Consider the following 24,453-nt stretch of genomic DNA (forward strand, 5'->3'; position numbering starts at 1 on the left):
AATCATCAAAAGCCTAATAATTTAAGTATTAAGTTCGACTTACCAGCAAGGTCTGAAAATTAGCGAAACGAATGCGAACGCAAACAAAGCCCCAACCGTCAAATGTCACCACCTGAAGAAAAAATCTAGATGCAAAAACAGATCGTTAGATGGCAGACAAGTATTTTAGATATTTGTAATTTTTAAAAAATAGTTATTAGCTTTCAATAGTAACAGTTTCAGGTAATGTAAAAATTATGAAACTAGATTAATTAATCATAATAGAAAATTTGTGAATCTACATAACGACGTAATCTGAAACTGAAAAAGCTAATTTAAATCGATTTCATCAAAGAGCCCAATGTGAACGCTAGCCAAAATGCCCCAAGTTGATCACGCACTTAAAATGTGAAAGTAATTGCTTCCAAAAAAACTAGCTTTAAACCGAATCACAATAAAAAAAGATAGAAGCACGAACTTAGAATTTCCCGATGGTTAACAGTTGCGTGTCGCGCAGACTCAACAATAATTTTTGTTTCCAAAAATTATACAAGATTCATACTAAGCATCACTTCAGTTCTGATGATTTGTGAACCACCCATCACCGCGAGACAAGCATAGCGATTCAAAAAAAAAAAAAAAAAAAAAGAGCACCCTTGAGGCCATCAATTCATCGCAATCAGAGAAAACGAATCATCTCTGCGTGAACATGTAATAAGAAACAAGAATACGTTTTTAACCCTATCTCCGCTTATCTCTCATCTACATTATTATACGAATTGCTGTGTCGAATCGCAAAACAATCTAAATAGTATACAAAGGGGGAAGAGATACGAAGCCGGCCGGCTCGCTATGAATCCTCCCACTTTGATTTATCTAGTTACGGAGGCTATGGTTAACGAAGACGGAATTACACAACAAAATAAAAGGACAGATAATACTACAAGAAATGAAAAGGAAAAAAAAAAAACGGGAATAGGAAACCTGTCGAACTGGTTTTTGTTGATTGTCAGGAATCCAACTGAGAAAAACGAATAAGGGCTTCGTCCAAGTAAATATAATCGAATAAAAAAAAAAAAATAAGAAATTACAAAAATGGTTAAATGCCCACGTTGCTGAAACAAACACATTTCAGTTTGAACCCTCGTGTTAGCACAGCTGCTTGAAGATTACCGCGGAAGGCCGCTGTATTTCACGCTGCTCATCACAGTGGGTTATTTCATCAATACATCAGACATTTTCATTTCTTTCTTATTTTTTTTTTTCTCTTTTTTGTCTTTAATACTACAATTCAAATCGTAAATAGGGTGGCAGCGGTTGGAAAGCGTTTTCCTTTTTTTTTTTTTTTTAATTTTATAAGGCTCGGGTTACATGTCCGGCCTGATTGATGGCCATAAAGGTCGGTTTGACTATAGAGAGCAGCAAAATGAGCAGCTAATTAAACACACCCACAAAAAGAAAACAAAAAAGCAAAACAATACGAACCCGGCGGCCGACTGGAATGCATCTTGAAAAGACTGGACTTGTATAGTGTGTAATTGATCGAGTGCTTGGTGCCCCTGCTGTTGTTTAATAAGGTCCGAGTTTAAAAAAAAAAAAGAAAAAAGAAAAAAGAAAATAAATAAATTGAAGAACAAAATTTACAAAGGATGGTTATGTTTACCTATAAATAACAACTATACACTCCTTTTGTTTTTTGTTTTCTTATCCTAAATCTCACTGCACAATTTCGCTTCTAGAACCACGCGCTAATTGATTGATTTACACGGATAACGTGATCAGCCCTCACGGGAACAACAACAAAAAGAAAAGGGGAAAAAAAAAAAAAATATGAATTGATAGCATCGATGTCGTGCGCGAGAGAGTTGATGCTCGTTAGTGGCCAGTTTTCGGTTTATGTTTCTTAGTATCACCCCCCTCCCTTTCTCCCGTTTTCCCGCGGACTCGTCACGCTAGATTCTGGCAATCAGATAAGCCAATTTACAACGCTCAAAAGTTTGGGTTGGTTACAGTGTGTGTGTGTTTGTGTGTGCATCCAAACAGACACACACCAATCTCTCTTAGGTTATCGCCTGTACAAGAATTCCTCATTAGTCCATGAGATCCTGCAAGACGAAGGAGAAGAAAGAAAAATAAAAAGGGAAAAAAAAAAAAAAAATCCACCTTGCGCCCAGCCGGCAGGGGAACGTCTGAATGCCAAGGATAAAAAAAAAAAAAAAAAAAAAAAACATCTTGACAGGCTCGATAAAATGGGCCAGGTGAAGAGGTGATTCTTTCTTTCTCCTTCTTCTTGGTTGCGTTCAAAAGTCGTAACTTCTTCGCCGCTTGATTTGCATAGGCATCGTCGTATAGATGAGGATAGAAAAAAAAAAAAAAGTGGGGAGAGAGAAAGAGATGAGTGTCGACGAGAAGCTGTCTGTCCTAAATGAAATGAAATCTCAAGAAGGAGGAAAACGAAGAAGAAGGAAAAAAGAGAAATAAAATAATCCCGCAGAGAATAATAACTGACCATCAGAGTCTGCTCTATCGTTATTTTCATGTCGGAATAAGCTGCGAGAGGTTGATGGACGGCAAAAGAAGGAAAACCCCTTCAAAATATATCCCTTCCTTTTTTTTTTTCTTTTTTAACCATTGCCAAACAAACCATAAGCTACCGTTATGGCGGCCGTAAATATCACGAGTTGTGTGAGTCAGCTGCTGCTGCCTCCATTGCTCTACGCTTTCTTTCCTAACACCAAAGTATAGCAGGTCAATAAATATCAGTTCCAAAACCCTTTAAAACGACTAAAAATAACACCCCCCCCCCCCCCCCTCAAAAGTAAGTTTGAAATCAGCGCCATTGGTTTTTTTTTTTTTCTTCCCATTGCTTCTACGATCGACGATGCAGAAACAAGAGTTTGTCCGCCAGGTGACCCCGCATGATTTAAATAATTTTCGAATCCCTCTCGGAATGGCCGTAATAGCCAAGTAAATAATTGATTTCGTTTATCTATTTCAGGACGATGCGGTAGGCTAAACAATCCACCTTAGTCGTCGGCGAAACAATTTATTCACGATACATCGCCTTCCGCACATCGCAGACCGGAAACGCACGTCACACCGTTTGCACGGCTGCTGTTTTAGAACGTGCGTTGGCGATTGAATTCAAAAACAGCCGCGCGAACCCTCCCCCCCCTCCGCTATTCACAGTACAGGGTAAATAAAAATCTGTCACCGTCCAATCTGTCCCTAGCGGTCGCTTAAAAACGGTCACAAACTCGCAGCCACGTCTCCGAGTGATGACTTTTCTCTAATCACAAATTACCATTCATTCCCCCCTCCTCCTTTTACCCCGAAAAAAAGGAAGAAGTAACACACGAACATTTTTGGGCAGGACGAAAGAAGCAAGAATTTAAAAAAAAAGAAAAAAAGAAAGAGAAGACATTTGACTGCAAATGACCTGTTTACGCCAACAAAAGCTGCTACTTTAAACTAAGGATCAGCAAAATATACGATAGATATTATTAATGATTTTCTTTTTTAACGTTTAAAACAAATTCTTTTAACTATTTACCGGCGTTAAAATGAACGCAGAGTCGCTGAAAACACGAAAAAAAAAAACGAATCCTTTATCGCGATACCTGTACGCGCACACGATGAAAACACACTCACCATCGATTTTAATCTAAACAATTCACAATTCTTCGAAGCTTATCGTTTAAAGGCGCTATCAAAAGACTTTGACGCCTTCATTGAAATTTTGAACTCGAGGTCCTTCGGGTACTATCGCTCTCCTCGTTTTCAATCGATAGACGGAACTTGACGTGTAAGCAAAACACAAAAAAAGAGAATTAGCGAAAGCCTACAAACATCTACGGCCATGGAAATGAAAAAAAAAAAAGAAAGAACACGTCAACTCACGCACGTCTCTCTCACTGATGACGTCCGTGCCCATTCGAAAGGAGCTAATCACAAAAACATAAGGATAAACTTCCGGAACGCGTGCGAGTGGGCGACAGCCAGGGCAAAAGAAATAAATCCATTTACGAGTTTCCATTTCGGTCCGATGCCCCGTCTAGAGGAAACGCTGCAAGGTCTATACGCAATCAACCCCATTTTATGCCACAGTTGTTGATTGAAGCGTATAGATATAATCTATTTCGCCAAAGAATATTCGGATAAGAGATGCAACGATGTGACGCAAAGAGGTAAATAATTTATCTTCCTTCTTTGAAATTTGTGAGGTATGATGTCGACTCGGATTACGTTGGCAAACGGACAATTCACGTAACCCGCCCATTTCAACACGCACTAGCTAATTCCCCGCTAACTTTTGCACGCCAAAAAAAAACGAGTAAACATATTTTTCTGTACATGGACTTGTCAAGAAAAACAAAAGGATCGGTCCTCCCCCCCGTTTGCTGCCACTTGTCACTCTGTTAATTGATCGATTCCCTCGAACTTAAGGCAAAAAAAAAAAAGAAAAGAAAAAATGAAACAATACCTTTGAAGCTTCTCCCATTGTGTGTGTGTGTGCAATCCTTCGAAGTGCGTTGTTGATATTGGATAAAGTTCAACAGCAAGAGAAAGTCAGAGGTTCAACACCAGTCTCTAAAAAAAAAAGTGGAGGAGAAATAAAAAAAAAAAAATACGTAATGGATTGGTTAACTTTCAAAAGAGATGGGCCATCACCTGCAGGGATGATGATGTGGTAGCTGAGGGATTCAAGGGAAAAATAAAAAACAAAAGGATACATTCGTCATGTTTGACTGTCGGTCCCTCTAGTGTGCAGACAAAATGCAGCAGCATCTGAAGACGTCTTCACGGGGTTCCCCTTCCGGTGTCATACGCCCCAATGGTTTAAAACCTGCCCCTCCGAAAAAATTTCAAATGACTGCAATGGATGGATGGAGTTTTCTGTCATCTTCTTCGCCCAAAGTCTTTCCAATCAAACATTCGATCACAGCTCATTCTTTAAACGTCCCGTGCCTGCAAAATAAAAGAGAAATTGATTTGAAAAAGAGAAAAACAAAGTAAAGAAACAACGCCCACATTTCTGCTTTAATAAGATAAAAAAAAAAAAAAAAAAAAAAAACGGGAAGAAATCTGATAAATAAATGATTTGGAATAATCCGAGGTAAGATCAGATACATAAACGTGCGAGGCGCAAAAGAAATGATCCTCCCATTTCAGCGTTTTATTGTTCTCCGCCCACAATGCGGCCAATTTCAAATAAGGCTCGATCAATAATTCATGGCGGAATATCATCAGAAGAGTATCAAGACACACGGGCCGCACGGGAATCGCAAGATTTTGTATTAGGGGGGGGGGGGGGAGGCCCTTCTGACCTTTTCTCGTTCCGTCACTCGTTTACAATAGCCTTTTGCGCCCATTCTGTTTCATCAGCCGGGGTAACGTCTTTGTGGAGCGACCGTCGCTTTTATTTTTCGCTTTTCAACAATGCGCCCTGGCCAATCTCCCTTTTCTTTACACGTAATCCCTCTTGGAAATCCCATTCTTTGCGAGGATCTTTCGCTTCTCCTCTTGTGTAACATACAAACAGAAAATAAAGATTTATCGGTCGGGGCTTTTTTTTTTTTTTTAGAAAGACGCATAGATAGCCTTTAATCCTTATACTATTCCAGTCGTCCACTTCAATTTCGATCGAATTCAAACTCTTATTTCGAATTTTTGTTCTTCTTTTTTTTTTTTTTTTTTTTTTTTTAAAGGCACGTTTCCTTCTCAAACTCCGAAGATATTTGCATACACAAACTCACGCCTACGCGTGTTACAGAATGTCGGCAAATACACCATTTTAGGCAAATTGAATTCGCTTGTTATTGTTATACATTTGCACACAGTGTCTACCTCGCTATCCAAAAAGGAGTTCTGTTTCTTCCCCTATTTATTTATTTTTTATTTTTTCAAGATGAACATGTCGTAAAAATGTTCAACGAAAAAAATGATCACGAACGATGACCCGTTATGTTCGCACGTTTCAGCGAAGCAACAAAAAAAAAAAACGAGAGTGGGGGGTCTTATACGACGAACGAATTCGAGATCTACAAGAGGTGGGGAGCCTTTACGTATGTACGTCGTGTAGGATTTTTAGGATGTAACAAACCCAAATAAAAAAAAAAAGAAAAAAAAGAAAAGGAAAATCAGATTTGGTGGGTTGTCGCCTGCCGGGCAACGTTTTGGGGCGCCAGATATCCGAGTGATCATCTCGTGAACAAGACAAGCGCGAGCCTCCGTCTAGCATTTTTTTTTTATGACAAGAGGCGCAATAGGTCTCGCATTCCCAGATAAGGAATGGTTGTACAAATGTAATACCATTAGATTTTCCCTCCCCCCTTTTTTTCTCCTGTGTCCTCGTTGTTTTTGTCCCCAATTCCAAAATCCCAACTACTACAGATAACCCTTTGACAATAACACACAAAAAAAATATAAATATACATAGTTGTAAGATTATCATGCGCACAACTTAAGTACCTTTTTTTTTAAATGCATTATTCAAAATTCTTAGAGAGGGCGACCTCTACAGAGACATGTAGATAAATTATGACGTTTCTCTCTTGTGTGTCGAGTACCAAAATCCCCTCTCTTGTGGCCTCTTGTCATATACTACCTATTCTTCTATTCCCCCCTCCATTGTAATGTACTATTCTTTCCCAATATTTCTTCTTCTTTTTTTATGTTGTCGTCCAACTGCCCCGACAGCTTCCTCTGACCGGGTGGTACACACACAAGGAACCTCTGAATGATTTCCAATTCGTTTTCGTCAGCGCGATACCATCTCTCTCTTTTTCCAGAGAGAGAAAGAGAGAGAGAGAGAGAGAGACGAGAATGCTGCTGTGCTGTTAGTGTCTTTTGTGTGAGCGTAGCGTGTAAGGCAATTGACAGGGACACGGACGCAGAAGCTTCCCAGGTGTTGTGAAGCGTATTAATCGATTGGGAAAAAAAAATAAAAATGGCTTCGATTGCTGTATACAAGCGGTATAAAAAAAAAAAGAGAGAATAATTCGAGATAACAACAACAATAGGAAGCAAGACACTAAAAAAAAAAATATATAAATCCTTGGGCGCTTACGAAAAATTCAAACGACTAAGTCAACCAAGCGTCTTATAGGTGGGATAGACATCCTTAGACGGGCAACACTCAATTTCTATTTAGGGGGGGGGGGGCTATATAGAGAGTCTCCTGCTATATAGAGAAATGATCCATTGGGCAGTCACGGTGGCGCTTCGTTGGACCACTCGTATATTATATCTCGTTATCATCTTTTTTTTTTTTTTTTTTGCTTCTGTATATGCTTGTCCCGAAGAGAGACCACGCCCTTTGCGTCTTTCCCGACTTATTATTATTCCTGAATAGCACCGTCGGAATCTCCCCCCCCCCCCCCCAAGAAAAAAAGTAAAAACGCATAACAATTTTTCGCTAATGTACTAGCAGGAAATGAAGGCGAAATGAAAGAGTCTTATCCATTCCTGATCACGTATTTGGACATTGCAGTAAGCAAGCGACGCGTGACACTTAACGCATTACTTTAAATGTAAGGTGTAAAGAACAAAAAACAAAAAAATAAAGGGCGAGAAAGAAGAAATGAAATAAACACAAAAAAAAAAAGAAGAAGAAAACTACTACGCCGACAGATGTGTAGATTGATGGTCCGATTAGGAAGTCACTAGAGAATAATAAGTTGTTTCTCACTTGGCGGCCCACAGACACATCCGGCCACCCCCATCCCCTCGAAGAAAAAGAATAACAAGTAAGAAGAAGAAGAAGTCTTTTAAGACCAATACAACTTCAACAAGACGGAACGTGATAAATGAATGGACCGTGCAACATCCCAACACAAGAGCAATGGGGGAAGAGGTGAGTTCCCAAACACTAGACACAGCGTAGTATTCATGTGTGTGTGTGTGTGTGTACTGCCTTTTATTTTTTTTTTTTTTTACCCCTGGAAGAAGCCCACGTCCAGATAGATATATTTGGGAGTCTTGCGCTTCAAAAGCTTTCAGTCGTTCACCAGGCGCGGGACGGTGCGGACACGCGACTACCTTTTGTTGTTGTGTGGTTGTTGTTTCGAAAGATCTTACATTAAAGTGGGCTTATTTCATCACAGATTTCGTTTTGAAAAAAACAACAAAAACAACCGCAGATCGCTGTGTCATCCACCATTTACGCAATTCGCTGTGTCACTCTTTCTCCAAAATTTCAAAACATTTTGAAAAACAACAAAACAAAAAGTGTTGAGACACTGTCATGAGTGATATTATCCAACAAGAGCTCGTGCGGCGAAACGAATGATGGACCCTGCTGCTGCACGGACGTGTCATTTTGATTATGCATCGTCAACGATGATGGAATCGACACAACTGGACAAACAGGTCGGTGTTTGCATGATGTCTACAATTTTCACACCCAAAATTTCATTTCTTTCTCTTCTCTTTATGTCCCATCGCGTTATGGTGTACCTCTATCAATTTTCAAGTCGATCTCGTTACGCAATTCAATTTTTCGATTGCCAAGAAATCGGTGGTAGCCCACCTTATTGTTGGAAAGAGGGTGTGCCCGATCGTATTCAAATCAGCCGGCAAAAAAAAAAAAAAATGTGTTTTTAATATTTTCGAATTTGGGACGTTAAAATCAAAGGCAGAAATAAATAGAGATGATGGCCAATGGCCAAAGAGGGAAGTCACATATAAATTTTGGGGAAAAAAAAATAAAATAACGAGCGGAGTATTTAAAAAGAAACGGAAACCCTTGATGTTGCGTCATTTTCGGGTGCTAAAGAGGGGGGGGAGATTCGATGCTAACAGACGGGTTCGATTTTCTGGAATTTCATTTTCGAAAAAAAAAGGGGAGAAAAGAAGAAATACCGAAACGCCAAACACTTCTTCGTTTTCAGAATATTCAATCAACGTCCTCGAGGGTTCTTTTTTTTTTCTTCTATTATTCCATCGCATCTGTTATATTCCCTTTAGTTCTATTCCCGATGCCGTCCCGCTTTTCCTTCTAACTTATCGTCTTGTAGTCCCTGTTGTCGGAAAAAAAAAAAAAAAGCCGCCGATGGGGTTTTCTTTTTGTTCTTTCACGGCCCCAAAAAGAACGAAAGAGAGAAGAACACCCACAGCAAAAACTAAGAGGTGCTAGTGAATAGAAACGAGAGCCAACAAGGTATTAAACACGCATCAAACAACAACAACAACAACAAGCAAAAGAAGTTAAAGAGAAAAGACGAGGTTATAAACAAACCGAAAATGGATGATCCGTTTTCACGCTTTGATAACAGGTTAGGGACGGATACACTAACCACCAAACCAACCTCTTTTCCTTTTCCCCGTTCGAATTATGAGCGACTCGAAATGGGCGTGAAAATGTGCCCGCCACACGGACCACGTCACACCACTCCGTCATCGGGATAAAAAAAAATGGAGGGGAAAGAAAAAGGGTCTCTATATTTCTTATTATTCCATTAGAGTTTTATCATCGACGGAGTTTTTTTTTTTTTTTTTCTCTTTTTCATGCTCAGTCATCAGTATGTGTTTCTTATTTTTTGAAGGGTGCGATAGAGAGGCGGAGTAGGACGGGCGCACACGATGGAATCTCGTAGCCAACCGGGTAAGAACGCACACGGCATAGGACGATACAGAGAAATCAAAGATGTACACTCAAACGAATCCCTTAGACGTTTCCCTCTTCTTCGAAAATGATGAAAAAAACAAAAACAAGAATACATTCAAAATGAGGGGAAAAAAAAAAAAAAGAAAAGAAAATAAATAAATTACATCGACTGTCCAACGGGCCGTCAGCAACGATGCATCACTCGTTCAACGGACGGCCCAGCTATTTTCTATCTCTTGTGCGACCCTGTACATCTTAGCTGGTCCCGTCATAAACGAAGCGCGTTTCGAATTTCCAGACGAATTTCTCTTTTGCCTCCCCCCCCCCCGAAACGAAATATTTTGATTTGCTTCTTTCCAAGATACAAATAAACAACCAAGAGCGCCAGTTCTTGAGCACCATCGTCCTAATGATGGTCAATCAATAATTCGTTTTACAGCAGACATCAACTTCATCGATTCAAAAAGCTCACGATCAATAGCCAATCAGGGAAGCCCTATGTCTTACACGACAGCAGACGGGCCCTCAAGTTTGCCAATGTTTTTGAGGCATTTTTTTTTTTTACAAACAAGCCGCTGTAAGATTCCTTCCCACGCCAAGCCCTTTCAAACGCTTGACGTAGTATAGATCCTCGGCTATACTATCTAATTTGCCTGCCTTACGGCTCTATTCAAGCGGCACTTGATCAATCATTCGCTCGATGTTGAAAGGCCAATTTCCTATACATGAAAAAAGAGGAAGAGAATCGACGTTGGTGATGTACCGCGACGACGACAAGGATGATGAGAGTTGCTGCTATCTGTTTGTGCTTTCCCTCTTCGTTCCATCTCCTTTTTTTATTTATTTTTTTCCCTCCTATCTTATACCTCCTCGACAGGCTCCCATTTTTTTTAGAGAAAATTAGACAGACCGCCTATGCACAGTATCATACAAAACAAAACAAAAAAACGCTAGATTGAAAAAGCTTTTAAGACTTGTCCAACTACTACTAATCGCTCAACGTAAAAATGTTTAAAAAAATAAAAAAGAAAGCATAAAAATAGGCAAGCGAAGGATACGGAGGGTTGGGCGTAGAATCGTTTTTGTGTGTGTGTGTGTGTGTGTCGATGACAAAAAATAAAGAGATTCACAAATTTTCACTTAAGAAAAATATCAAATCGTTCGTCAAAAACGTGGAATTTGACAGATTCAAGTTGTGTAAAAAAAAACAAACAAAAAAACGCTGGAGTAGAGGTTTAACCGTTTCTGAGCAGAGCGGCTGATTAGCATATGCAGACGTACCAATAGACAAGTACCGTAACCTCATGTACGTCGGTACACTCTCTGAAAAAGGGGCCTTGACGTATACGCTTTACAAAAACGACAACTCCCATCTCAAACTGATGGGTTATTCCCCCCCCCCCCCCTTTCGATGGACCAAAAAAAAAAAAGGAGAATGATTATGTTCTTCTTACCTTTGTAGACGAAACTAAGCACTCCCAGAAGAAGAAGAAGCGGCTGGGTTGATCCAGCCAGACGCAGCGGGAGTCCAATGTCCCGTGCCGGCGAATGCTTGACGAAGAATTGCAGCCGATCGTTTCATCTCACTCTCGAAAAGTCTTCCCTTGTTGTCAGCTTCCTCCTCTTCGTCCAGCTGACCTCATCGGTTCATCTCGCCACAGGTGAGCTCACTTTTTTCTTTCTTGTCTTCTGTCTTGTTAGATTATTGAACGTATCTATAGAACTCCGACTTGCAGCAAAGGAGTGCCCTGTTAAGAGAAATGAGTTTTGTAACTAAAAACGATTTCGTTTGTTGTGCCAATAAAAACAACGTGCGCTTTTTTGTCTGTGGTAGATGAGGCAAATGATGATGGATTTAAAAATCAAATAAAATTAGTCGGGAAAAACATTGGTGTGAATTTCAACAACCCAACGTCCTACGCTGTTTGACTCCTTTCATTTTTAACGATCAATCAGCAAATGTTTTTCACGCCTCCGCCTTTCCCGACCGGATGTTTCTTTTTATTTTGCAGGGGGGGGATTTCGCGTGGCAGTTTAAAAAATTGAAAAAGAGTATATTTTTATGAACACTTACATTTTAATAGGCAAGTCTGCAGACACGGCATCGACGACGGAATGCCCCCGTTTGCTGGGAATGAGCTCCGGATCGATCCAAGATTGGCAAATTGCATCCAGTTCCCAATGGACGGGCGTGGGCGATCTGACAGAGTTTGCAAGTAGCACCGGCAGCCAGTCAGTAGGCGGCGCAGTTGGCATGTACAACAATCAAGGTGGTTCGTGCCAGCCCAAGTACGCGCGGCTCTATCAGAGCGGCAGCAAAGCCTGGTGCGCTAAACATCGCTCCGTCGGCGAGTGGATTCTGGTGGACTTGGGCGTCATCTCTCAGGTTGGCCGTTAGTTTCAGCTGCCCCATATCTTTTTTGTTTCTTCCCGTCCCGATCTTAGGTCTATTAGCGATATCTATTACGTGAAAACGAGCTGTCAATATACAAGAAACAGCTGCAAAATATTGAATGTGCAATCTTATAGGACCTTACCAGTTATTATCAAGTTTCGATCTCGCATTTCTTGGAAATCAATCGCAAAACATGCAATTTTGAATGGCAGGTCACGGGGCTGATGACGCAGGGACGGGAGGAAGCCGATGAATGGGTTAGCGCCTACAGCATCTCCTATAGCGTTGACGCGTTCAAGTGGAGCTACGTCGTCGACGCCAATGGAAATCGACGTGTTTATCGCGGCAACGTCGACGCTTCCAGCGTCCGATACAACCTGCTCGATCCGCCACTTCAAACACGTTTCGTGCGGCTGCACGTCATCGAGTGGAGAGGTCGGCCCAGTCTGCGCTTAGAAATCGTCGGTTGCCAAGGTCTCTTGGAAAATTTTTTTTTTTTCATCAACTTGTTTCTCTTAAGTACCTCATTTAAATTCAATCCGATCAAAACACAGAATGTAACCAAGTGATTACGGAATCACCCAACATCAAGTTGACTTCCAGTTCCGTTCCGACGGCCGCCAAGAAGCACAGCTGCCAGCCAGAATCGGCTCACCTATTCAGCCATACGGGCTGGTGCGCCAAGAAACACGACGGTAATAAAAGAGCCAAACTTGAAATGCAAGTATCAATCTTTCTTTTTTAAGAAATAAAAACTTTCTAATAAAGTAGCATCGATAAAGAAATGAAAAAGACTCTAGGGGTGGAGGCGGTGCCCAAAAAAAAAAAAAAAAACTAAACCCGACGAAAAATTTGTTACAACCCTCCAGTCACTTGTTTGATGTGCTGTTGGCGTGCGTCTAATTACAACACGCGTTCAGAAACAACTGGAGAAAAAAGGAAAAAAAACAAGCGGGGTCCTTTTTTCTTTTTTGGTCCATTTTCCTACAGCCAGCCCCTTGTTACAAACCACCACAATCATTCGATGCTATCAGATTTTTTTTTGGGTACCAAAGACATTCATTTGCCGTTCGGGGCCGGCAATCTCTTAAATAACGGGAGAAAAAAAAAAGAAAGAAAAGAATCATGACCCGTTCTGTAATTACCACTTTGGAGCAGCTATTAGCTGCCAATCCATCATCAAAGCGTTATACTCCACCATCCAACCCCATAAGTAATAAATAACGTTCGTGGCGTGCCACACGCGGGAATGAATCATCATCTTATGCGTGCGCGTCAATGCATCTTTCTTATTTTTTTCGCTCGCCAATGTGATGATTGTGCCCTTGATATATATATATATATATATAAATAGGGGATGAGGAAAGAGCGAGAGAGAGAGAGACCCACCTTCATTTTTCATTTTCTTTTGGCTGTTGCTGTTGTGTCATAAATTAGCGGACCAGTGGATCCAATACGACTTGGGACCACCGAGACAGATTACGGGCGTCGTGACACGCGGACACGGCGGATGGGAGAACAAGCAACGTCACCACGTCTCCTGGGTCACTTCGTATACGCTGTCCTACAGCAATGACACGCTCTTGTGGTTCTCCTATCGAGACGGCAACCACCTGGATCCGAAGGTCAGCACAATTTCTATTCCTATTTTCATACAAATTAAAATTTAAAAAAGAAAACAAATTTTTTTTTTTCTTTTTCATCATGTACGTCTAATAGAATTTATCACCTTTCTTTCGTCTCACGTTCCACGGCCGGGCCAGTGATAAAGAGAGGCTAACCATTGGGGGGGGGGGGGGGACATTAGTTATCTCTAGTGTGGCTCCTTTTGCTTTCTGATTCCTTTCATACTCTTCCATTTACACGCATAGTATTGGCGACGCTCATTGCTAAAAGCGCATTCAAATGGGACCCTGATGCGAGATGTAGAAAAACACATAAAGAATAGAATCTGAAAAGATGTCAAGAAAAGATAATACCACTGTGGCTGGGCTCTCTCGGCGCAGAAAGTAGAGAGAATAAAGATGAGGATTTAGCCACAACCAAATATTGAGCACAAGTCACAGCAAACTCTCTTGCATGGCGTTAGTGGTGGTGGCGCTTCGTGCCCAAAGTATTTGCCCGTGTGTCAAAGCCTTTTTTTTTTTGGCATTCAAGTGGGTCGTAACTTCTCTAAGGGCTTTTCGGTTTGAGGATCTTGTCGGCATTCGAAAGTCCCTAAATGTTAAATTGACGTCTTTAGATGAAGAGAGAAAAAAAAAAAAAAAAAGGGATAGAGGTAAAGATATTTCTATGGAATATACGCGTGTCCTTACATTTTACTGCCACGAATTCATCTGCAGCAGTTGGGTTTTCTATTGTTGCCGGCATCTTGTTTTATTTGCAGTCCGCCTTTTACTTCCCCTCCAAGTGGACCAGTTTTCCTGTTTCGCACATAAAAGCCAGCCTCGCCTATTTCCCAAGACAGTGTTGACCTTTGCGTTTTAAATCGCATAGGTCCCGCGGTACTCTGCGATTGTTTCTTTCCGCTCGGATGCAACTCAATCCTATTATTTGCTTAACATGTTTCTTCCCTCCTTTTTTTCTTTTCGGCTATTTGCTGTGACAAAACAAAATGATCCGATTTTCTCCTTGGTCTCACGAGATCAATAAACACACCATTACACTAGAAAAGAAAAAGGGCCAACATAATGGAAACGTGATCTTATGTGTCTAATGCTCTTAGTTGTAACACTAGATTTTCTTTTTTAAAACTCTTGTTCCAAGATCTTTGGTGGCAACATGGATGCTGAAACAGAAAGAAGGCACTACCTGAATCACCCGTTCAGCGCCCGCTACGTCCGCCTTCATCCGTTGACTTGGCGCCACGGTATCGGCATGCGAGCCGCACTGCTCGGCTGCCCCCAAAAAGCGGGCGGCGATTGCGGGCCGGGATTTTTCCACGTCAACGCCGTCTCCGGATGCAGTACGTTCCTATTTATACATATACATATTAAAAAAAAAAAAAAAAAAAAAAAAAAAAAAAAAAATACTTTCCCTTTCTTTTGTGCTTCATTCCATTGCGTTCTTCTCTTTTGTTGACTGTAACGACAGCCAACACATAGGGTTTGATCGATGACGTACAAAAAGCTTTTTCTTTACACAATTTCCTTTTTTCCCAATGTTGCCTGCTTGATCGGTTGCAATTCTCTCGCGCTTCAATTCTCTTTTTCATGTATCACATGGCCGTCACTGTGTTTTTTTTTGTTTTGTTACGCTCGCAGTGGAGAACTTGGCCTATCATCACAATACGTGGCTCAACGACAAGCGCCATCTGTGGAAAGATTGGAAGTACGGAAGGGCTTCGCTGGCGGTGGATGGCGACTCGGATGCGACCCTACACCGCTGCGCCATCCTCGACAACTACTTTGTGGAGAATCCCGTCTGGATGGTGGACCTGGGCAAGAAACATAATATCAACGGTGTTGTTATTGCCACTTGGCAGGGTAAAGGTCAAGGTAATCACACACAACGAGTCTTTCGAAATAAATGAAAATGAAATCGAATGCCATTTGCCAACAGACAAGACGGCCACTTACCGTGACTACCAGACCAATTTGGAGAAACTTACCGTCTACGTGTCCAATAAGCCTCGTTTGGAGACGGCCGATTTGCTGGCCGAAGGGTCTTGCGGCCAGGTCACTCGAGCTAATGACACCCTCTTCCAGCCGCGCATCCACATCCAGTGCCAAGATGATCTAAGGGGCCGCTACCTGTACATCCGCGCTTCGGCCGTGGCCAACCGCAAGGCCCGGCTCTTTTTCTCTGTTCTCTGCGAAGTTATGGTTTACTAAATCACAACAATAATAATTACAAAAAAAAAAAAAAAAAAAAAAAAAAAAAAAAAATCTCTCAAAACGCTTTGTTATCCTTCTTCTGCTGCTGCGCCCTCTCGTTCTATCTTGACTATATTCCCATCAAAAAATTATCAGCTATATCTCTTTTCTTTTTTTCCCGATGAACAAATAAGGCTTCCGGGTTTTTCTTCGGCGTTCCATTGGTGTGTAAATATACCTCACCCCAAAGAAAGAAAAAGAAAAAACATCAAACATTCGTTAAATAAGGAAAAAGGGGTTTTTTTCAAAACAACGTGCGCTTCATGTTATTTCGTAGAAATCTTCTCTTGATTAATTCCCATTATCCATGTTCTACGTATAGCGGAATGTGTGTAAATACATCGTTGATGACGTTGAATTTCTTTCCTGTTTATATTTTTTTTTTTAGTTTCAATTTTCAACCACTAAGTTGTCAAAAATTCTAAAACAAAATATTTAAAAAAAATAATTTAAAAAAAATATTATGTAGTGAAAACCCACCATAAATTGTAACCGGTTTCACTACAAATATTATGTGCCCGTTTGATGTTGCAGGAGCATAACCGCTTCACTCAGGTTGGTTAGAGTGTTGTATCCACTTTCGACTGCGAGGTTGAACGTTTTCTGAATCAAGACGTCCCCGTTTTCTAACACAAATTGAAAAAAAAAACCGGTTAAGATTTAACAGCTAAAAAATCACTGCGTAAAACCATTGAACAAATACCCTGACAAAGTAGTAGGAAATCGGGCAAGCGTTCCAGGGCTGTTGTGACGACAGCGGCATTCCGATTATCCAGACAGTCCAGATAATCCGGTAATAAATCAGCGGACGCATTCGGATTTTCCTTCAGGTAGCGTAAAATGAGCATGTACGTCATGTTGCGGACTGTTTGGTTGGACGACGACATGAGTGGGCGCAGGTCCGCAATAGCTCCTTCTAGCGGAGCGCAAACCACTCGACCGCAGACGTTCTCCAGGTCTTGAAGTACAGCCACCACCTCTATAGGGTCGGAAAAAGCAAAAAAAGAAATGGAACAACAAAAAAGAAGAAAAACAAGGTCGTTAAATTGAAGTGCAAGTCAAAGTGCCGTCGCTGTGATTTATGTACAACCTTCGTAATTATCAGATTGGCGCAATCTGGCCAGAATGGGGCCCAGTCGGATGCTGGTGCGCGCTGGGACCATCGTCGGCTGGCGGTCCTCTTCGTTATCGGTGGGCCGAGGACGCGATAAGGCCGACAAGAGTTCCTTTATAGCCGTCATCTCCGGATGGGTCACCTACACACGACATAACAACGCCATCAGTACAATGATTTAACGCGACGGAAGATTTCTCATGGTGATAAAAGTAATAATAACTCGAGTGGGAAAACGGTTAACAACCTGGAGATCGTGCAATAAAGGCACATGCTGTTGCAGGCAGTGCGATGCGGCGAAAGGGGCTGTCGCCACGAAGTCCAGTAAAAACTGTAGGAATTTCTGAAGTAATGGGCCAATCGACTCTTTCACTGCGCGTTGGTTGCCAAATAGGCACCAGAATGAGTTCAGCATGTCCTCGAGGGCTTCGCGATGGTCGGGGGTGAACAGGTTAGCGCTCAGTTGCTGAGCGATGCCAAGGACGCACGAAAACACATTCAGATAATTCCGAGAACGCAAAACAAACACGTCCAAGTGAGAACGTCCTCGAAGGGCGGCCGCCAGGCAAGAGAACTGTCTCAATAGTAAAAGTGGATGAGTGGCTGCCATTTTGCGCAGAGCGGACTCGTAGTCGGCCATTTTTCTGGCGCCGTCTTTACCCGGTTGCGGAGACGTAAGGGACGATATGAGCGTCAGCGCCATCGAATCAATAGCGCACGGCACCGCTGACAACAAAGTTTTGTTGCCATCAAACTCGGCAAACGACGTCTTGGGTAATCGCGTTATAATATGAGGAGCTCGAACGTAAAGCTGCAGCAACAATTGCTGAGCAGCTATCTGCCGCTCACTCTTCACTGCGCTGCACGCCAGATTTGCCACATCACGGGCCAACAACACTTCCACTTTCGAAGAGCCACCGCAACAGGAGAGGAGCAATTGACTCCGTTCTTGAAGCAAGTGCTGGGCATGTTTCTTGTTCTCATTGCAACTCTGCCCAGCAAATTCACTCATGATGTACTCGGCTAATCGGAACAACTGGAAAAGATAACTGAACGTTAACAATGTAAAACGAGCACGGATATGAGTACACCGACCTGTTGATGACTTAAATTAAGCAGCTCTTCTGGTTGTTGATGTTTCGGTACGTGTTTATCTCTACCCTGCCAGAGTTTGGGCACTTTGATCAGAGCCGATAGAAAATCCAGGACAACCTTCGGTTCAAACATGTCGCCATCGCGGGTGCTAAGCAATTTATGAATGCATTTGCGTAGTGTGGCCCAACTGGCCTGATGTACTAGCATCGCAAGACCGTACGGGCGGCAGGACGGCGGATGCAAAGTTTTTCCGAACAATAAACGAGTCTAAATATTTGAAAACAAGAATTATGCTATGCATATATCATCAAGAACACAAATAGAATACCTCGAGATCAGGCTGGGCTGTAATAATTTCAGGATCTAACAATTCCATCCAATCGACTAAAAGGCCTGCAGACTTCTCCTTGGATCCATTTGTGCTCAAATTGCTGACGATGCTTTTCACTAGTGAACGAGTGTCGTTTGTCTCCAAGGCACGAGCGGCCAGTTGTTGCAAGTGACGTTCCAATCGTTTCGAGGATGGATCAAGCGTGTTGAGATCGGCCGGAGTTGATTCAGATCGTAAGAATCCACGAGTCTTGACAAACTGAAGGGCGATACTTTTTAATGAAGAATGTCCGTCTGGGCTAACTGGAGCTATTTTTTGGCAAATATTCGTAACAACCGGCAACAGGCATCCTGTTGGTGAGTTGGCAGCTGACGTCAAAAGCCGGAGCAAGCCACAAGAGAAGGCTGGTTGACGCTCTAGCGCTGCCAACAAAAGTTCAAAATCATTCCGTGATCCACTAGCAGACATCAGGAGATTATCCAAAGCGACAGCGCAAGCCTCTGTTGACGGCCGGCTGGTGGCACGCGTTTCAAGAGTTAACGCATTGCTTAACACTCGATAGGCTTTGTTTTTCTCCAGCTGGCTGAGTCTAATAACTGTTTTGATATCAAACAGCTGGCGCAGAACTGCTGACGCGTGATCCACAGTTACAATTGACCCAGTCGATGTTAGATTCATGCTAGAAGAAACTGACGAAATATCCAACGGAGGCCGCAATGACAGGTTAAAAGCCTTGCTGTCGACAACTGGGCGAGATTCTGGATCTACTAACTGCATTATGTCAGCAAAATGCAATCCACCTCGAGCTCCCCTCGCCCATTGAATCTACAACACAATTTCGTTTTAAACATCAGGAATATAAAGTTTAACGTTGTAAAACATCAACTGTTACCTGCAGTAGTTGTTGTATGTAGACTTTGTCCATGTCAACCTCTACGAAAGCAAACGCATTCTCGTGCACCATTCTATCGAGAGTTTGCAGAAGTTTCGACATCGAAGATACAGGGATGCCAAAGGATTGGATGAAGAGAATCAGCTGGGCCGGCTCCAGATCTTTTAAAGCCGTTTCTACCAGAACGTCCACCGGTGATCGAATCATACGAAGTTTAAGCCAGTCGGGGTAAAGAAATGCTTCTTCAGTTGTTTCAACTAAGTAGGCCTGCGGTTGTACACCGCTGGCAGGAAACCAAATTTCTAAAAGTCGTTCGAAACAGCTCGAATGTTGTTCAAGTTGAGGGGCTCCATAAGTCAACAGGATGATCATGGCGTGGACGACCAGAATGTGAAGTGAAGCGGCCTCGCCCGTTTGCCACTGTATTAAAACTTGATCTTGATTCTCCGACCAAGTATACGCTCCTTTGTTTGGTTCTCGAGCCTGTTATAATAAATTCAATTGTTATTTAAAACGTAATGAATTTTTGTATTAAGTAATTACTTTAAGGAGGTAGTGCCAAAAAAGTTGTAACAAACATTCCAACGTTCTCGCAGCCTGCGGTGTCTTATTTGACGGCGAAGGTAAAAGAGCTGCAATTAAACTGCTACGTTCTACAATTACTTGCGCCAGATCCTGTGATTACGAAACAACAGCCATCCGTATAAAAAATAATAAGAATATGAAGAGAGAAAAAATAATACATAAAACAGTATAATTATTTACCAAACTAAGATCTGCTTGATCCTGAATTGGTTCCTCCAATGCGCAGGTGGATAAGAATTTCAAGTACGCCGCTACGGCTTGCGGTTGCGTTTCAACCAGAAAGGCAGCGCGTAGGGCGGCAATCACTGCAGGACGTACGGCCTGAAAGTGGGGTATAGTTGGCAAATGATGAACGAGCCACGAGAACTGGGATTCGCCTCCCGCCCCTTCTGTAGCACAAACCCCATCGCTCATGCTTATATCATCTTCTTTAACAGCCAAGACCACACTCAATGCCTAATAGAATCAACTTGTAATTACTGAACTTACGATAGACAAGATAAGAAACGCTTACGGTAAGAGCTTGATGACGCGAAAGAGCTTTCTGAGCACTCAAGCGTCTCATTAAATAGTCTAGTACTTCACGGCAGGCTTCGGGGAGTTGATCCGGATCAGTTAACAGTAACCTGAGATGCTGCACCAACTGTTGATGTTTATGCCGACGTTCTTTGCGTTTGCCCAGCTGTTGCTTGCTATCATCTACAAGATCGTTGGTTGGTAGATCTTCAGCTGCTTCGTGCAGCAGGAATTCGCAAAGGCACTGAACAGGAAGAACATTCCACGCGCCTTCGTTGGATTCGACCAATTCTGCCAACCAAGGCTTGGATTGCGCAGCTCCTTGCCTTTCAAGTAGACAAATTGTTGAAAGAATATTAAATGCAACAAACCTAAGGCAAAACAGTGTCATACCTATGAAGGATTTCAAGCAAAAAGTCCGGTTGGCGACTACGACAAAGGAGATGACCCAATCGCAGTGTAGTGTTTAGAGTTCGAAGTTGTTCAATAACCGCTGGTGGCGGGCGACGAGTGGGGCCTCGTGGATCTAGCGACGTCAACTAAATTAGACACAAAAATGATAAAATCAAGTGACGAATGATAGATGTAGAGCATTAATATAATTACTTGGCTGAGCAACAACGAATTATTCTCGGTGATAACGGTTTTGGTAGACGCCGCAGCCAAATGTGTTTCGAATTCCAGGATGGTTTGCTTTTCGATAGCAGCCATTTGCAGCTCTGTCTGCTCCGTAGAGCCAGAAGAGGTAGTGAAATCATTTGTTATACACATTTCCATTAAGGCACGAAGCGTTGGGTAAGAGTTCCAGGCCTCGGATCCAAGGCTGCCAGGATTATGTGCAATGAGCATCAAAAGCATCAGCCAAGCCTTCCAATAAAGCGTACTAATGGCCAAATTTGGCGGAGTGTAGCCTACCGTGGAAAAACGATTCGTTAGGGGACCTATTATTGGAACATTACAAAAATCTGTACCCGGTGGCAAGGCGATATTTTCCGGATAGTGATAGGCAGTAAGACGAAGAATCATGTCAAAAATGTCTTGATTATTTGCCTCAAGCATCAAGAAACCTTGGTTATGAACAGCTGCACAGCGTCTTAATAACTGGTCAGCCAATTCCAATGTATCCGGAGCGGTCAACGGATGATCTTTTGACAATCCGATCAATAGAATTTGGAGCAATGTGTCCTGAAACAACAATTACAGTTATACTTTGAGGGAAGACGACGATCAATTAATTGTACCTCCATAACAGGTATTTCGGAAGCCAGTCGAATCATAATAGCTCTTTCCGATTCAGGTGGCCAACCATCCTTATTGTAATAGTGCTCTGTGGTTTCCATAAACAAGACCTAGAACCAGATTTCCTTTCCTATTATCCGGAACGGTGTAAGAACTGTACGGTATTACCTTTCGAAGGCAGTGAATATAGTCAGCACGATTAGGTTCAAATATTGACGGAATGGCCGTTTGCAACCAGTTGATCGATTCACGTTGGACAGCCGATGCCTGGACATGAAACTGTCGAAATAACTCCATTTCTCTTAAATCTCCACGAGCAACCATTGATGCAGATTCACGCACACTGGGACTAATTGTGAGGAAAATGCATAATGTGGTCAAGTCCGCCAACGAATTTAGTAGGCGATCCTGGTTTGTGGAGATTAATAAGAAGTTATATTGGTTCCGCTTTCACAGCAAAGAAGAAATGTTTTACCTTGAACTCGAATTCTCTTACTGCAGCTTTGCGCCTCTCTTGCATACATCCATGAAGAAGAGCTGCGCAGAAGGTTACCAAAGGTAAATCGTGGCGGAGGGCGCGCACAACTTCACGCAACAGTGCTCTATAAAAGTAAACAAGAAAAATTTAGAATTCAAGCAACCTTTTCGTTTTCCGTGGGCAAACAAGAACCTGAGAGCACGTAGGTAGTCATCACGGTTGAGCAACAGTTCCATAAATACGTCCGCTAAAATAGTAGCGGCCCGATCGGGCCATGGTTGGACCAGAACTGCTAATACAGCCATATTATTGGGTCCTCGAGAAGGAGAGAGTTCGTTAAAGATCAACAATCGAACAATCAGTGGAAGTTGTTCTGCTTGTTGCTCAACCAGTTCTTTGAAACACGTCAAATACGACTGAAGCAGCGGTTTACTCTGAAATTTGAAAAATGGATCATTATCATCGTCATACCCTTATTTGTAACGCAACCAGTGAACAACCTTTAATCTCAAACGAAGAAGAGCGTTCAGAACATCCGTATCTGTTTGAACTTCAGTGCTGCAATTTAGGCAAACTGAAAGCAAAAGATCAGTGGCTGGTCTCACAAGTTTTTGATTAGAGAGCCACATCTCTAATCGCTGGGCAGCTTGCGCTCGCACCGCTGGTAGACCAGCTGTTGAAGCCATGAATTTCAGGAAGTTCCTCGTAGTTAGATCAGACGCCGGTTGTTGCCGTCTGAAACACAAGTGCCAAATGCCACATTTTTCAACGAAAACACGCCAACAACTCACTTACTAATTTACCTGCTTAAATGTTGGTTTACTATTTCCATGACAAGCGCTTCTGCCATGTCTTTAAGATGGTTAAAACGTGGAATAACTCGCACCTGTGGTAAGCGTATGATAAAAATAGGAATATATGTTTGAATACATTTGCAGCTACCTGTTGTTGATCTACCTGAGCTGTACCTCGTAGCAGTCCACCTTGGCTGTTATCTGAATCAACACTGGCCTCATCTTCAAGACCAACGGCTCCAAGCGAATTGATACTAGGAGAATTAGCTGCCCCAGAAGATCCAAGACCACTGGCAGTGCTACTATCTTGTTGCAGAATGTTCCTAGAAGGAACTTTGGTATTGAATGCCGTCAGGATATTCTCAACAAATCCTTGACATTCTTCGCGATCGACCCAGATACGTTCTCCTACTGAATCTTCCACAAAAACTTTCAAGAAAGATTCCGGCCATTCTATTGATTCTTCTAAGCCAGATAGAAGCAAATTGCAAGCCAGAGATGCAGCCGCGGCAGTTGTTCGTCCTTTGAAGGGGCCAATGCTAGCCGTAACATCCCGCTTCAACAGGACCAGCAAAGCTTCGACAATCAATTCCGTGTTGAAGTAATGCGATCGCCATTTAGCCAAATAGACTAGGGCCAATGCTAGAACAGGCTCAACTTTGTTTCGTTGGTTCAAACTAAAAGTTTTCAATTGCTTAACTGATCCACAAAGAATTGCTTCTATTTTTTCTTCGTCGTCATTACTTTCAGCTTCTCCAATTGCATTCAACAAATCAGATGCATCAACCTGCAATTTGAAAATTGGAGAAATTGCCTGATGCCAAAATCTTAAATGGCAAAACTGTACCTCAATAGCAGCATCTTCCCATGGCTCTAATCTATTTCCACCAGCACTTGGACTGGGTGGATCAACTATTTTCAAAGAAGGCCTTCCCAGAGCGGTGAATGCTCCTGTATTAGTAAGACCAGGTTTCAATTTCTTGCTTGGGATCTGGGATGAGCTTGACAATGGAGTTGTGACTGCTTCACGTTTTTTATCTGAGGGGCCTAAATAACAACATATTAGAGAAACTATAAGATTTCACTCAAGATTAAGCTAACTTCATGCAACTAAACACTGCTTTGATTATAAAGATGTGTTAATAGATTAAGTGAATGACATTGAATAGGAAATACACACATCAAACGCAAAGGCAGGATCAAATATATGTGGCCCATATATATGATGAACCACCATAACTTATAAATAACCCCTGATTTTGCTTTGAATTACCCAGTGAAGCAAGAGGAGTCGGTGTTGGTTTCGACGGCCCTCCTGAAGAAGATGCCGATTTTTTTGTATCAACCGTTTCAGCTCTGCTTTGCTTTGGTCCAAGAGCAATAAAATCTCCGGAAAAGCCGAGAGGTTTTGACTTTGTGTTCTTCGGCGGTAAATTCTTACCCCGGTCCATTTTTTATGACTTATCGGCGGGAAACACCTCATCGAAATGACATGATCGGCTGTGTGGTGCTTTTCTTTTTTTGTTTTTTTTTGGCTACATCCAACGTTGCCA

The 24,453-nt window shown here is 42.1% G+C and overlaps 2 protein-coding genes and 1 long non-coding RNA gene across 8 annotated transcripts; 1 reads left to right on the forward strand and 2 right to left on the reverse strand.

Moving 5' to 3' along the window:
• Nucleotides 1–489: 489 nt before the first annotated feature.
• On the reverse strand, nt 490–12,258 carry LOC130687448 (uncharacterized). 2 transcript variants are annotated; one of them, XR_009420898.1, is made up of 7 exons: nt 12,124–12,258; nt 11,661–12,046; nt 11,041–11,334; nt 4,651–4,947; nt 4,463–4,569; nt 1,465–1,541; nt 490–1,388 (listed from the first exon to the last, which is right to left on the reverse strand). It is a non-coding gene; the product is annotated as an uncharacterized LOC130687448 (long non-coding RNA). The 2 variants fall into 2 exon arrangements; XR_009000159.2 differs by lacking the exons at nt 4,463–4,569; nt 4,651–4,947; nt 11,041–11,334; nt 11,661–12,046; nt 12,124–12,258 and adding an exon at nt 1,643–1,772 and having other exon boundaries at nt 542–1,388.
• Nucleotides 8,006–16,214, forward strand: LOC130687445 (neuropilin-1-like). Of its 3 annotated transcripts, none has more exons than XM_057510614.2 (9): nt 8,006–8,349; nt 11,049–11,247; nt 11,671–11,972; nt 12,194–12,455; nt 12,536–12,676; nt 13,419–13,606; nt 14,748–14,946; nt 15,245–15,478; nt 15,543–16,214. In XM_057510614.2, exons 1-9 carry the CDS (start codon nt 8,266–8,268, stop codon nt 15,812–15,814), a joined length of 1,881 nt encoding a protein of 626 aa, XP_057366597.1. In that variant the 5' UTR covers nt 8,006–8,265; the 3' UTR covers nt 15,815–16,214. The 3 variants fall into 3 exon arrangements, with proteins under 3 accessions (XP_057366597.1, XP_059351039.1, XP_059351040.1); XM_059495056.1 differs by having other exon boundaries at nt 8,008–8,366; nt 11,069–11,247; XM_059495057.1 differs by having other exon boundaries at nt 8,008–8,366; nt 11,072–11,247.
• LOC130687443 (integrator complex subunit 1-like) lies at nt 16,095–24,401 on the reverse strand. Of its 3 annotated transcripts, none has more exons than XM_057510611.2 (23): nt 24,174–24,401; nt 23,748–23,947; nt 23,049–23,687; nt 22,910–22,992; nt 22,607–22,841; nt 22,299–22,540; nt 22,104–22,230; nt 21,797–22,036; nt 21,631–21,738; nt 21,361–21,574; nt 20,996–21,300; nt 20,783–20,928; nt 20,388–20,715; nt 20,054–20,329; nt 19,832–19,963; nt 19,289–19,771; nt 18,394–19,221; nt 18,066–18,332; nt 17,218–18,006; nt 16,947–17,112; nt 16,560–16,835; nt 16,337–16,482; nt 16,095–16,222 (listed from the first exon to the last, which is right to left on the reverse strand). In XM_057510611.2, the coding sequence occupies exons 1-22, from the start codon at nt 24,349–24,351 to the stop codon at nt 16,367–16,369; spliced, it is 6,378 nt and encodes a 2,125-aa protein (XP_057366594.1). In that variant the 5' UTR covers nt 24,352–24,401; the 3' UTR covers nt 16,095–16,222; nt 16,337–16,366. The 3 variants fall into 3 exon arrangements, with proteins under 3 accessions (XP_057366594.1, XP_057366595.1, XP_057366592.1); XM_057510612.2 differs by having other exon boundaries at nt 16,210–16,277; XM_057510609.2 differs by having other exon boundaries at nt 16,210–16,482.
• Nucleotides 24,402–24,453: the final 52 nt, after the last annotated feature.

This window comes from Daphnia carinata, chromosome 4 (genome assembly GCF_022539665.2).
Source record: "Daphnia carinata strain CSIRO-1 chromosome 4, CSIRO_AGI_Dcar_HiC_V3, whole genome shotgun sequence".
NCBI lineage: Eukaryota > Metazoa > Arthropoda > Branchiopoda > Diplostraca > Daphniidae > Daphnia > Daphnia carinata.